Source organism: Etheostoma spectabile, chromosome 20, assembly GCF_008692095.1.
Source record: "Etheostoma spectabile isolate EspeVRDwgs_2016 chromosome 20, UIUC_Espe_1.0, whole genome shotgun sequence".
NCBI lineage: Eukaryota > Metazoa > Chordata > Actinopteri > Perciformes > Percidae > Etheostoma > Etheostoma spectabile.
The window spans coordinates 4441374-4453792 of record NC_045752.1 but is presented as its reverse complement, the minus strand read 5'-3'; the positions used below and the strand labels follow the sequence as shown (position 1 = coordinate 4453792).

The 12419-nt window shown below is 40.4% G+C and overlaps 1 protein-coding gene across 1 annotated transcript; it reads right to left on the bottom strand.

Moving 5' to 3' along the window:
- Nucleotides 1-874: 874 nt before the first annotated feature.
- On the bottom strand, nucleotides 875-11681 carry LOC116670125 (protein FAM163A). The gene is made up of 5 exons (XM_032500478.1): nucleotides 11516-11681; nucleotides 10219-10273; nucleotides 3686-3789; nucleotides 2659-2773; nucleotides 875-2382 (listed from the first exon to the last, which is right to left on the bottom strand). Exons 4-5 carry the CDS (start codon nucleotides 2749-2751, stop codon nucleotides 2005-2007), a joined length of 471 nt encoding a protein of 156 aa, XP_032356369.1. The 5' UTR covers nucleotides 2752-2773; nucleotides 3686-3789; nucleotides 10219-10273; nucleotides 11516-11681; the 3' UTR covers nucleotides 875-2004.
- Between the last annotated feature and the right edge of the window lie 738 nt (nucleotides 11682-12419).

The following is a 12419-nucleotide window of genomic DNA, read 5'->3' as shown; positions in this document are numbered from 1 at the left end:
ACATCACTCCAGTTCTGAAGTCTTTACACTGGCTTCCTGTGCCCCAAAGAATTGATTTTAAAGTTCTTTTGCTAGTTTATAAATCACTAAACGGTTTAGGGCCAAAACACATTTCTGATCTGCTAGTGCACTATGACCCCCCCAGACCTCTCAGGTCATCTGGGACAGGTCTACTTTCTGTTCCTAGAGTCAGAACTAAACAGGGGGAAGCAGCATTCAGTTTCTATGCTCCTCATATCTGGAACAAACTCCCAAAAACCTGCAGATCCGCTGCTACTCTCAGTTCTTTTAAATCAATGCTGAAGACCTTTCTTTTTGATGCTGCCTTTCTTTAAATGATGTTCATTTCTTTAATGTTTAATTTCCTATACTGCACTGTAACTTTTATTCCTATGTTTTATCTGTTTTTATTTTTTTATTTTTAAACTGTTTTTTCTGTGTTTTATCTCTTTTTATTTTTAACTGTTTTACTCTTTTTAACTGTTTTTGTGTAAAGCACTTTGAATTGCCCTGTTGCTGAAATGTGCTATACAAATAAAGCTGCCTTGCCTTGCCTTGCCTTTTTATGAGAGAATAATTACTTGAAATTAGGAACCATTGTGTTTTTGTTAGAATGATCCTTTCATATCTACATGCTGTAGAGAGCGGGTCTTCTTTGGCGGAGCCCGCCGTGTTTCACTGACGTGTTTCTACAGTAGCCCAGAATGGACAAACCAAACACTTGTTCTAGAGAGAGCCTTTCCAGGTTTACATTACCTGAAGGCCACCGTAGATATTCTACTACACGCTTGTCAAGGGAGGGGTGAGGGGGGAGAGATGTTCAGTTGGTTGCAATCTGCAACTTCACCGCTAGATGCCACTAAATCCTACACACTGGTACTACAACCACTAATCTCATTGAGGTTCTGTAACTTTATGATGTAGTAAGTACCATTAGTGAATAACAGTATTTGGAGCAGGAGCAATAATAATAAGGGCCCATGACAACGAGCCATGTCATTTGGTGTTACTATTAGGAAAAACAGTGACTATTTACTTAAACTTTTTACATTAATTATTTGAGTCTAATAACTTACTAGCGTAACCTAGAGGTTTTTGTAGCAGATCAGCTGAACATGCAAAACATATAAACAGGAAACATACAATTCAACATACAGCATATGGAAAATAAAGTAACCAATAATAAATGAATAGTCAATTAATCATAACCTGGCCTGGTTCTTTCCTTTTCCTGGTTTTTCCTATATTTCTTGTGATTAGTACACAATTACATAGTTACATCCAGAAAAGGTAAGATGAAAATAATTTAGGAAGTTATTTATTTAATTCATGGCTCCAACCACATGATGCAAAAAAGTGGCTTTTTTGGGGGGGAATATGCAATGTGTATTTCATAAGATTTTAATGGTTCATGGATAATCATATGTCAATAATGTGTCTTATTGGAATTGCTTATAATTTGCATCCTTTGCACTTACACAACAAAATAAGTGTGCCTGGAGACACTTTTGTGTTCACGCTATATTACATGCACGGTCACGTGTACCTGACAACCTGCAAAAGTGGCTTGAATGATGCATCAATCGAGGTGTGTTGACACCTAAATTTAGTCACATTTCATGCATGTGCGTGTGACTTGGCCTCATGTTAAACAAAATGAGGTTATACTAGAGTTATAATATTTACCACTTCCCTGCAGATCTAACACTGGTTTATCCTGCTGCCTGGAGCCCTCCATGGTTTGGCCCAAGGACGTGTTGCCCACACAGAGGCCCTGTCAGTGGGCTCAGTTTATGGCTCACCCCCATTATGAATGATTCTGGAATGTGTGGCAGAAGTGAGCTTGTACAGTAATGTGGGCATGTGTGTAATTGTGCAGTATCAATATCCAACACCTGAATGTAGTCCCAAACAACAGGGCATGTGTTGGTTGTCAGGTGTGTGTTAGTATGTCTGAAAGGTTTTCTATATGTGTGAGTGTGTGTCTTTATGGTGCAGCAGAGTTCAGACCTGGGTGCTGTAGGGGCGTGGTGGGGGAGGAAATATGTCCGTGGGATTGCAGTAACTCAGAGGGGAGGAGCCCTGCGGGTGGGCAGACAGCGGGAGAGAGACAGACGGGTTCTCATAGTAGGTGTGGAAGCCCAGCCGCTCCCCTCCGTTGCGCATGTCATCTGTGAGTCCAGATCGGAGGGTGTACGGGGAACAGGTGGGGCAGTGGTTGTGGTGAGAACCCGTGTCCAGCTGATCCAGAGAGACAGGTGTGATAGCCGCGCCGTCCATGGCGAGGGCGTTGCAGGCATTGCAGGGAAAGTGAGAGAGAGGGTCCGCTCCCACCACGGAGCCCATGTCCACCTCAGAATCATTCTTCTTACAGCAGTAATACTGCAGAAGGTAAACAAGGAAGTAGATGAAGTTGTGCCAGCAATTCCAACTCTGTTTCCTAACAACAACAAATTTCTCAGGATATTCAAATATCGCTGAGCTCAGTTTTTTTTTTATAGGTCATTTCAGTGGTTATCAACCTTTTTGAGTCGTGACCCCCAGGTTGAGAACGACTGATGTAGATAATACTTTATATCGAAAACGTTCCCCCCCCCCCCCCCCCCCCCCCCCCCCCCCCACATTCCCATTCATGCACACACAGTGACACAGTGATACCTGGAGTCTACAGTAACAGAGCACTGCTACAATGCACAGCAGTATCACTCCGGCGAGAATTCCTCCAGATATAACAATAGTTCCTGCTGACATTCGACCAGCTCTCCATCAAACCCTTCAGAGGGAGATAAAGGGAGATGAAAGCAAGATAAAGAGATGGAAGTTTGAAGACAGAGAAGAAGAGTGAGGGAATAAAGAGAATGTGAATGAGCTTATTAGACATCTGGATTCAGCTATCGCCGGTAGAGATTAAACTAACTAAAAACACTTATGTCCAACAAAGGTTTCTATAATGCCGGCAAAGATAAGCAATGTAGGCTGAATTAGTATATTCATGTGACACCATGATGTAACCGATGTAACTGATGAAACATGTTGTAAGTAGTTGGTTATCATGCAGCTGTTATCAGATCGCTTGGGATGTTTCGGGCCTCACAGATACAGATGGACGGTAAATGAAAGGGGAAAAAAAACACACCATGAACATGCAGAACAGCTTTAGTACTCATTGACATAGATTCTTCATGTCTGTAAAACTGATGGTAGTATAAAAAGATATGATTCATTAATGGATAATGGACATAGAAAAAGCTGCAGGATAACATTGACCTTGTTATCCCAAGATTTAAATTTTCGGACAGAGCCGTTTTACACCTTGTTCAAAAATCTCCCAAAGAAAGAATGAATGAATGCAGCATAATTACAGAGCTTGAGACAAGAGACAATAGGAGTAGCTTTGCAGAAAGACTAAAAGGTGAGGAAAACAGCCAGTAAAGTATGTCAACCAACACCTCTAAAGCCCACTACTTTTCATGTATCAATGATACACAACTGTTTAAATGGGCTGTTAATCGGCCATTTTTGCTGATCAACAACCGGGTACATTTCCTAAAATACTGAACTGTTTGTCACCCTCCTGTGAATAAGAATATGTTGTTTTCCATTGTTATTAGTTAAGTGGAAAAGTAATTGTCCCCATTGACAAAGCAGTAACATCGGAGCTTTAATAGAAGAGATAGACACTTACATTAGAAGACAGCGAGAGATGCAGAGGTGGAGGAGTGTGTAAAGGTAGGAAACCATGACCGGCCTATGGAGTGTTACTCTCAAAACCTCCTCTCACTGGAACTCCTGCGGGTAGAGAAAGAGGCTTCTGTCAAATAAAGATACTGTATTTTACTTTGTTTGGTCTTGTTTTTCTTTTCATTTCGCCGTATAAAAACAACTAATTGTTTAACCTATAAGATGCCGAAAAAAAGACTGGATACTGTAACAAGTTACTGGATACCTGATGTATTTCAAACTGCTTATGTAGTTTGATATACCGTCCAAAAATCCAGAAATATTCAATTTACAATGATATGAGATGGAGAAAAGCAGCAAACCCTCACATTGAAGAAGCTGGAATTAGGCTATTAAAGGCAGGGTTGGTAACTATTCCCAATTTACACTTTTTTATATATATATTGTCAGAAATGGTCTTTAATCCCCGACAGCAATAAATAATTTACATGCTCTGAAAAAGCGCTGAGGGTAGGGAGGAGGGGTTAGACAGAGCCCCGAGGAGATGCTACTTTCACATCTTGCTAGCTTTACAACTCTGCTTTTAACTTATTATCACACATGTCAGATGAATTACTAGTTGTTTAAGCACTAGAGAATCTATCACATCCACTGTTTCATAATGCATGGAATCTGGGCTCGCAATAAGGTGATATATGATGATGAATGAATATAGACATCAATCATACATAGTTAGACAAAAATCTTAAAAGCAACAATTGCAAAAGTGTGGATGAATTCCAACAGACTACTTTGGATGGCAAACAGACACTAGACGATTAGCATGCTGAATGCAGCAGCACCTACTGGGCACACTTGCCATATGGCCAGTACGTTTTATGCATACGTGCAGGTACTGTTTCAGCATACTAAATCTGGCTCATATGTGCATCTCTGATATATAGCACTTAAACACCACAGCAAATATAAATTTACTACAACACTCAACACATACATGCAATGTAATGTTTTGATGAGAACTAGTAGCATAAGAGACATGAGATATCTGACAGACATAGGTTAGATACTCAAAGTCATGAAAATATATGGATGCATGAAAAAAAAAAAAAACACTGTCCAATTACAGAAAAGTGTTGGAATTTCAAAATTCTTTCAGCGTTCAGTGTTCCGCATTGCAGGTAGATACTCTTAAACAAATAGCTCTGATTGGGAGAGTCACACAGGAGCCGAGAAATCAGAAGAATGCACACATAATTATCTCCACTGCACACAGCAAATAGCAAAGTACAGTCTGGCCTCAAATACACCTTATGAACAGGTATATCTGACAGAAAGCAATAAGTCAGCTGTGTGATTGAATATATATATAAAACATATATATATATATATATATATATATATATGTGTGTGAATGCCTTGATTTGTTTTTACTGGCATTCAGATTAGAATACCACCAAATAAGCACACAATCCAAATATAAATGCACTAAAATAGGATTATTAAATCAAATAAAATGCATGTTTGATATTCATATAGACCAATTTATATGGCTGACTTTAGGCAGAATTGTTCCTTTTAAAAACTGCCATTATAGTAATTACAACACCAGATGACTTTGTTTATCTAATGTTCAAGTTGATTAATGAAAACATCCACATATTTCTCAGCGAAAGAACAACATTTAATTATCCCAATTAAATTGATTAAAAAAACGAGGAGCTTCTTTCTCATTACTGGTGTATCAATGTAATTTTCTAAAAGCCACGAAGCTCCCAAGGCTGTAATCTGCAGTGAATTTTAGTCTTATTGCCTAATCAAATCGTTTAAACATTCTGGCACTTGCTGTATTGACGTAACTGGAAAATGTCAGCCAGAAGGTTCAAACAAATGCTAGTTTAAGATTGAGTGGTTTGGTCTGCTGCCTGACTGTGAAGCCACATGTTCCCCATGTTGATTAAAGTCAAACCCAGCCAGAGGTTTCTTCTCTGTGTGCCGCTTTTGCTTTTCAACTGTCTGAAAATGCAAGGTTAGTGGGGTGTGCCTCTTAAAATTGTAATTAGATAGGGTTAGGTTCATAAATCTTAACATTTAACACTGAATGCACATGAATCTCTGACAAATATAACACAGTCACAGAGGGTAATATGTGTGTGCGTGTGCGTGTGCGTGTGCGTGTTGAAATGAGCATATGAGAGACAGCTCACTCTGTGCAGTATCTTCCATTGCGTCATTGTACTAAATTATATACACCACGGACCACGATAATGTCGTTAAAAGCGATGCGAAGTCTCTCTTGCTCCCCATTTCTCCATCTCTCTATCCCTCCCCTCTCGCTCACTACCTTATGTCTCTTCAGTTCTGCTTTTTCATCTCATCTCTCCTTTGCTCTCCTAATCTTCTATTCACTCTTTTAGCCATATCCTCATCTTTCACCCCCCCTGTACACCATTCCCCTCTTGGCCTACGCTTTCAATTCCCTTGGCTTTTCATGGCATGACGAGACTGCTGACGCTACTATAGCACATTTATGCAGAAACAATGATGTATTTCAACACGGACAAAGGAAATGAATCTTTCTAGGACTAAGAATAAGTGATTTTGACTTACATGCAACCAAATTATGCTAGAAAGGGAGCGTTGAGGCAAAGCCTCGGATTGGAGAGTTTCCAACAGACTGGAGATACATTGACGCCAAGTGACAAAGGTTGGGAGAACAGTGTACCAGCGCAGATCATATACAACTCTCAGAGGGTTCACAGCTGTCAGATTCAACTGGGAAGCGCATGCAAACACAAATCCGAGCAAACCCACAAGTTAACGCAACCCCTTGGATCACAAAAACAACCCTGTGGCCTGAAAGGAGTTCGAGGATCAGCCATAAATCCCCGTTGGTTGCAGAATTGAAAAAGTGACAGGGATGAAGGAGGATGAGACAAGTCTCAGAAGAGCCAACAGGCATCTGCTTTGTGTGTACAGTTCGACTCCCTGGTGACCAGTAGACTCCTGTTAGACAGCGTGCGTCTGTCAAATGAGCTTAAATGGCAGTGAGTAAAGGATCCAGTTCTTCACCGTACAAGAGAAAGGCTAAATGTGTATCCCTGAGATTTGCATGGATTTTTACTGAAGCACAAAAGCAATGTTGTGTATGTGTGTGTATGTGTGTGTATGTGTGTGTGTGTGTGTGTGGCTCAGTGGGTGGTTAGTTGGCATCCACTGTTCCAGAAGTAAAATTCCTGCCAGTGTTAGGTGACCTGCAGTTGGAGCACTTCCCAGGAATATATACACATGAGATGTCATCAGTCTTCTCCATAGCAATGCTAGCTGAAGCTAATTAGTGTCACAGTAGAGCTGAAACGATTAGTCAATTAATCGAACGATCAACAAAAAATCCATTCGAAAATATTTTGATAATCAATTCATCGTTTCATTTTAATCATTCCTTTTTTTTTCTTTCTCAAAATGCTGAATATTCTCTAGTTCCAGCTTCTCAAATGTGAGTCTTTGATGCTGAGACTCTTGTGCATCCATCTTGAGGAACATTAAGGATACCATTGGAAAAAAATAAACTTTGAAATGAGAATATACTGCAAAGTGATAAAAAAAGGACTTCTAAACCAGCTGTTTCACAACTCATTTAACATAAAGAGTGATAGAAGGTTTTGTTTCACGTGTGATAACAGCGTTGAAACACAATTCATTGCACTGAGCATTTATTTGCGGCAGCTTCTTGTGATTCTTTGATAACAAATAAAAAATATTCTGATATATATTGGGATTTTGATTCCAACTTTGTAACCCAAACATACCATGCAGATCAAGAAGAGTGCTTTTTTCTGGTCCTTCCCCTCTCTTTTTCATACACAGAAATTGCTCAGAATCAGTTGATTGGGGATGATTATACCTTTGTTCAAACTACCACAACATCATCTAGTTTCAACCTTCATAATGTTGGAATTGATGATGAGAGAGGTGGAGAGGTTTCACACTCCACTTGCAGAACTATACTTAGCAGTTCTGTCGTCTCTTGAAAGTGAAAAGCAGCAGATGAGAGGCAGCTGAGAGAGGTGTCATATTTTAATTTGTTTTCTCTGTGGGAAATGAAACGATCCTAGCAGTCAGCTAAATGCAAAACGCACAGAAACACACACGCATGCGTGGGTGAACAACCAGCTCACGCATTCACATTCCCATTCAGCACACACTCATCCATCACCGAACATATCCCTAATCGAAAGTTGGAGAGGAAAAAAGCTTCCCTCTGAAGATCCACGTGGGATGATGTGGGGATGATTTTGTGTTTTGAAATTAAGAGCTTTTTCCTCCCATGTGAGGCCTGAGTGAACCAGGAACAATACAGACGCTTTGAAAGGAAAATGTAATTACAAAAAAACTTTATCTACAAGTTAAAGGAATAGTTTGGCATTGTTTGCTTTCTTCTTGCGAGCTTGATGAGAAGATAGACACCACTCTATCCGTTCAATATAAAGCTAAGCTAGCTTAGCTTAGCTTAGCATAAAGACAGGAAGTAAGGGGAAAGAGCTAGCCTGGCTCTGTCCAACAGTGGAACACCACTTACTGCACCTCTAAAGCTCACGTTATGGGTCATTCTTTTGATCCGTACAAAATGCAAAGAGAAAAGTCAAAAGGACACATTGTGGTTTCATGTGGGGTTAGGTTCAAAACTATTCCTTAGCCAGGAGCATTGACTTCCTGGAGCAGGGGTCAGCAACCTTAGGTTAGCCTAACCAATGGCACACTGTCTAATAAGTGTCTCAAAGCACCTCTTTCAGAGCCATTTGATGGAGCAGACAGTTATTGTTACGATAGTTTGATTGATGTTTCCCCCATCCACATTCTGCGTAGACCTGCCCTTCACTGCCTCTGATTGGCTACTACTTGTAGCTACTTGTTGCCTTCTATACAGAATGCGACGCAAAAGGGGGGGGGGGATGAAACTTCCTGAGCAGGCTCGCGCATGATGGCAGGCTTAATGCTGATACGAAACACTGATTAACAATTTAAAAAGGCACTTTATATTAAAAAGGTTGCCGACTACTGTCCTGGAGTCTTGTTGTCACTCTGAGGTAGTCTTAGCAATAAGTGAAGACTGTAGGAAGTGACTCACTAAGCCCGGAAAAACAAATAGTCCAAGACTTTAACCCCAGATTTTCTTAATTAAAGAGTCCAGCTTTCAGTCTTTATGCTAAGATAACTGTCTCCTTATGTCAGATAAAAAAAATCCACAAAATAGTGAAAAATGCCAATCACAAGTTAGCTGAGCCCAAAGTGCCGACTTAAATGTTTTGTTTTGTCCAACCAACAGTTTGAAGATCAACAAATGTAGGGATTATTTGATTAATAAAGACATTGAATCGATTCATTTTCTGCCAATCAGCTAAACAAGTAATCCTTGCAGCCGGTTTTTATTCCCATTACATTCTATTTTATTCTATTTATCCTTTAGAGCATCTCTTGGAAATCACTCTGGCTTAGCACCATAATCAATACTTTAAAAAAAAAATGTAAGTGCAGATAAATAGAAAATAAATAACAGTGTGAGAGCCACAGTATATTAGAAGTATTTAAAAAGGCATTTTGAAAACTGAAACTCATTTTAAGGTCCTAGAAGACATAAGCTAGAGACAAAAAGGGATTATGTGGATGCGTTTTAATCCATTTCAAAAGGAAGAAACAGAAGCTGGGAGATGAGTTTACAGATAGGAAAGAGAGAGCCTACACAGAGTGAGGGAGAGCGAGATGGTGGCGAGAGGGTGGTAGTACCTGCGCTGTTCCTTGACATATCCATTCTTAAATAATGATGTGAATATTTCGTTGAGGTGGCCTCTAACTTTGCGCTGGAAATCACAGCGAGTCCCTGCAATTTTAAAGCCCTGGGGCTTTAATTATTCAACTATCATTCCTTTAACAATATTTTTCCATCACAGGGCAATTTAGCCAGGTAGTAAAATCGGGACTTTTCTGCCTTGTCTGCCTCTGAAAGCACTCATCTCAGCGTGTGAGGAGAAGGCACACATCCACATCTAGGACAGAGACACCCGCTGCTAGAGCAGGAGGGAACAAAGGCAGCAAGGAGTGGGAGAAAAAAAAAAAAAGGGTGGAGGTAAAGTGGATTATTTCATTTTTCAAATAGTCTAAACGGAATTCAGTCATTGTGGGGTTTTTTTTTTTTTCCCTCTCCATATGACTGACAACACACATGCTCACTCTGGTCTGCGTTTGTGTTTTAGTGTGTGGCTGCTTTCTTTTGGACCATTCATGGTAAAAACATTAGAAACTCAATTTCTGGAGGGTTAAATTCAGTACAGATAAAGCCAAAGGAGAAACCACTGCAATGTAAATGAGCTGTAGAGATCCAAGTTGGAGATATGAAGAGCTGAAACACAAGTGAACACTTTCAGCTCGCACAGTTTGCAGTAATCAAGATCCCTGAGCTGCAGAGCCCAGATCAGAGCCACCGCACAAACAGCCTGGCAAACAGCGGATGTAATAATGCGAAAAGGCAAATACAACCCTTACCTGTAGAAGTCCCCATCTAGGGGATTTGGCATCCTTGACAGTGCTGCAAAGCCCCCTGGGAAAGCAAAAAAAAAAAAAAGACATGGCATCAGTTATAAGTGATGCCAGGAGACGCCTCGGGCCCAAGCAGTGATGTGGTCAGCACTGCAGCTACAGCAACTGAGCCTTTGTGTTTGTTGCAAGGGGGTCGGATGGCTCCGTCTTCATTCAACGTAATAAATGAGTTCATTAAATCTCTCTCATATCATTTATCCACCGCCTCAGTGTCACATTCCAAGTTCACTTTCAGTCAGTGCTCATAGGTTATTACATGTTGTAGTTAAGTACACCATATATATGTTGTATTAACTGTAACATACACACACACACACATATATACATATATTTAGACATATATATACACACACATATATATATATATACATACATACATATATACACACATACATATACATATTTATATATACACACACACACTAATATATTAATATGCATACACATATGCATAATACATATATATATATATATATATATATATATATATATGCATATAAATACATATGCATGTATACATATACCTATATATACACACACGTAATGTTACATCAAATCTGTATTAAGTGGCCATAATCGTGCAGGATAAAGTATATATTTTATGGTCATTAATGCCCAGAACACTCTAGAAATGAATGTTGCATATGACACCTTTTCTTTCTCTTTTAGCATCATGCAAACAGCCTACTGTGTATTGAGTTGTCATAAACAGGAAAAAGGTGGTAGATAAATGCACTTTAAATCGATTTACTCACCTGTCCAGGTTCCCGATCATTGTGAGTAATGTTTATGTAACCTCTTAGCAAGAAAGCGACGTGAATGAATACTTTACTGATATAGACATAGCCGTTCAAACTGAAAAGGAGACTAGAGGTCAATTTATCAGTTGTTACATCACCGAGAAGCTTAATTTATACTTAATTAAACGGATACATTGAGACGCAGAGCCGTTAAGTGGCGCGCGGATGATTGTAAAGCCTTACCTTTCAGATTGAAGGAAATCTCAGCAACCTGTTTGAGAGAGCGTTTCTTATTTATTTATTTTATTTTATTTTATTTTATTTTTTACAAGTGCGGCCGGTCCAGTATCGTAAACGGTTCAACGCACATTAAAGTCCGGTGATATCTTCTCCGGTACCGGTCAATAAAGACGCTCGGAGCCCCCTTGCGCTCGTTCTACAACCGGAACCATCACGTCATTATCCGCCGTCCGTTATCGCCTCCCTCCGATCGGTTCACTTACAGCCAGGTGCCATTGAGGGCCTGTGGGAAATCTCATGGCATCCTCGTCCTCTTTGCAGCGCTGGAGAGGGATGGGACGAGGCGGCAGTCCGGCTGCTGAGTGTCAGCGCTGGGCATGGCTGCGTCCTCGGCGCGGCTCCCGGGGGGCGGTTTGGCACCCGCTGCCGCCGGTCCCGGTGGGGCGGGGTAGGAGGAGCAGCGGTAGGAGCAACAGTGTCAGCTTTACACCGTGTGATATCACTTTACCGGGAATATGGGAGGGGGGGCTCGTGGTGTGGACAGGGGGTCGTCACCATCCTGAGATGAAAGCGTACACCAGGTGGAATAACGCACAGTCACTGGTGGAGGTTCACGTTGCTTTTGTTGGATGTCAATTTCCAATTTTACATCCAAAGCCTTGATCTCTCTACAAAGTAAAAATATTTCTGCAATCCTTATGTGTAACTTGCAACAAGGCACCTGTGTCAGCAAGTTTCCTAAGGCGGGCAGAACTGTGGCAAATCTCACAAGCTGCCCTCCAAATTGCATGGAAATAATTTCATGCGTTTTTGAGATATCTTGACAAAAAACATACCTCCTAGAAAAGGAAAAAAAAACTGTTCAGTAGTGGGGAATAGAGGTTACTTTAAAAACTCAGTAAAAGTAAAACTTTTTTTTCTCCAAATAAGTTATTTTTTAGATAAATAACCCCAATGTGTAGGCTATGTGATATTAAATACTAGCTCAAAGTTCAGTTTAGAAATGAAAAACGCAAAGCAAAGTTAAAGCTATAAGAACCAGGCTCTATTTAGCAGTAATGCCCTCCTCTCACTCACTTACACTGAGTCTCTACACCTGGAGCTGCCCAGTACAACCAGCCACGCTCTGATCTGCTGGCCAATGAGCAGCTTTACTGGAGCAGTTGG

What these genes read in the sequence shown, in the direction of transcription:
- LOC116670125 (XM_032500478.1), bottom strand. Translation starts at nt 2,751, where the DNA reads ATGTCAGCAGGAACTATTGTTATATCTGGAGGAATTCTCGCCGGAGTG. An exon ending in TCTGTTACTGTAGACTCCAG is followed by an intron (nt 2,383 to 2,658) that starts GTATCACTGTGT and finishes TACCTTCTGCAG; the next exon opens with TATTACTGCTGTAAGAAGAA.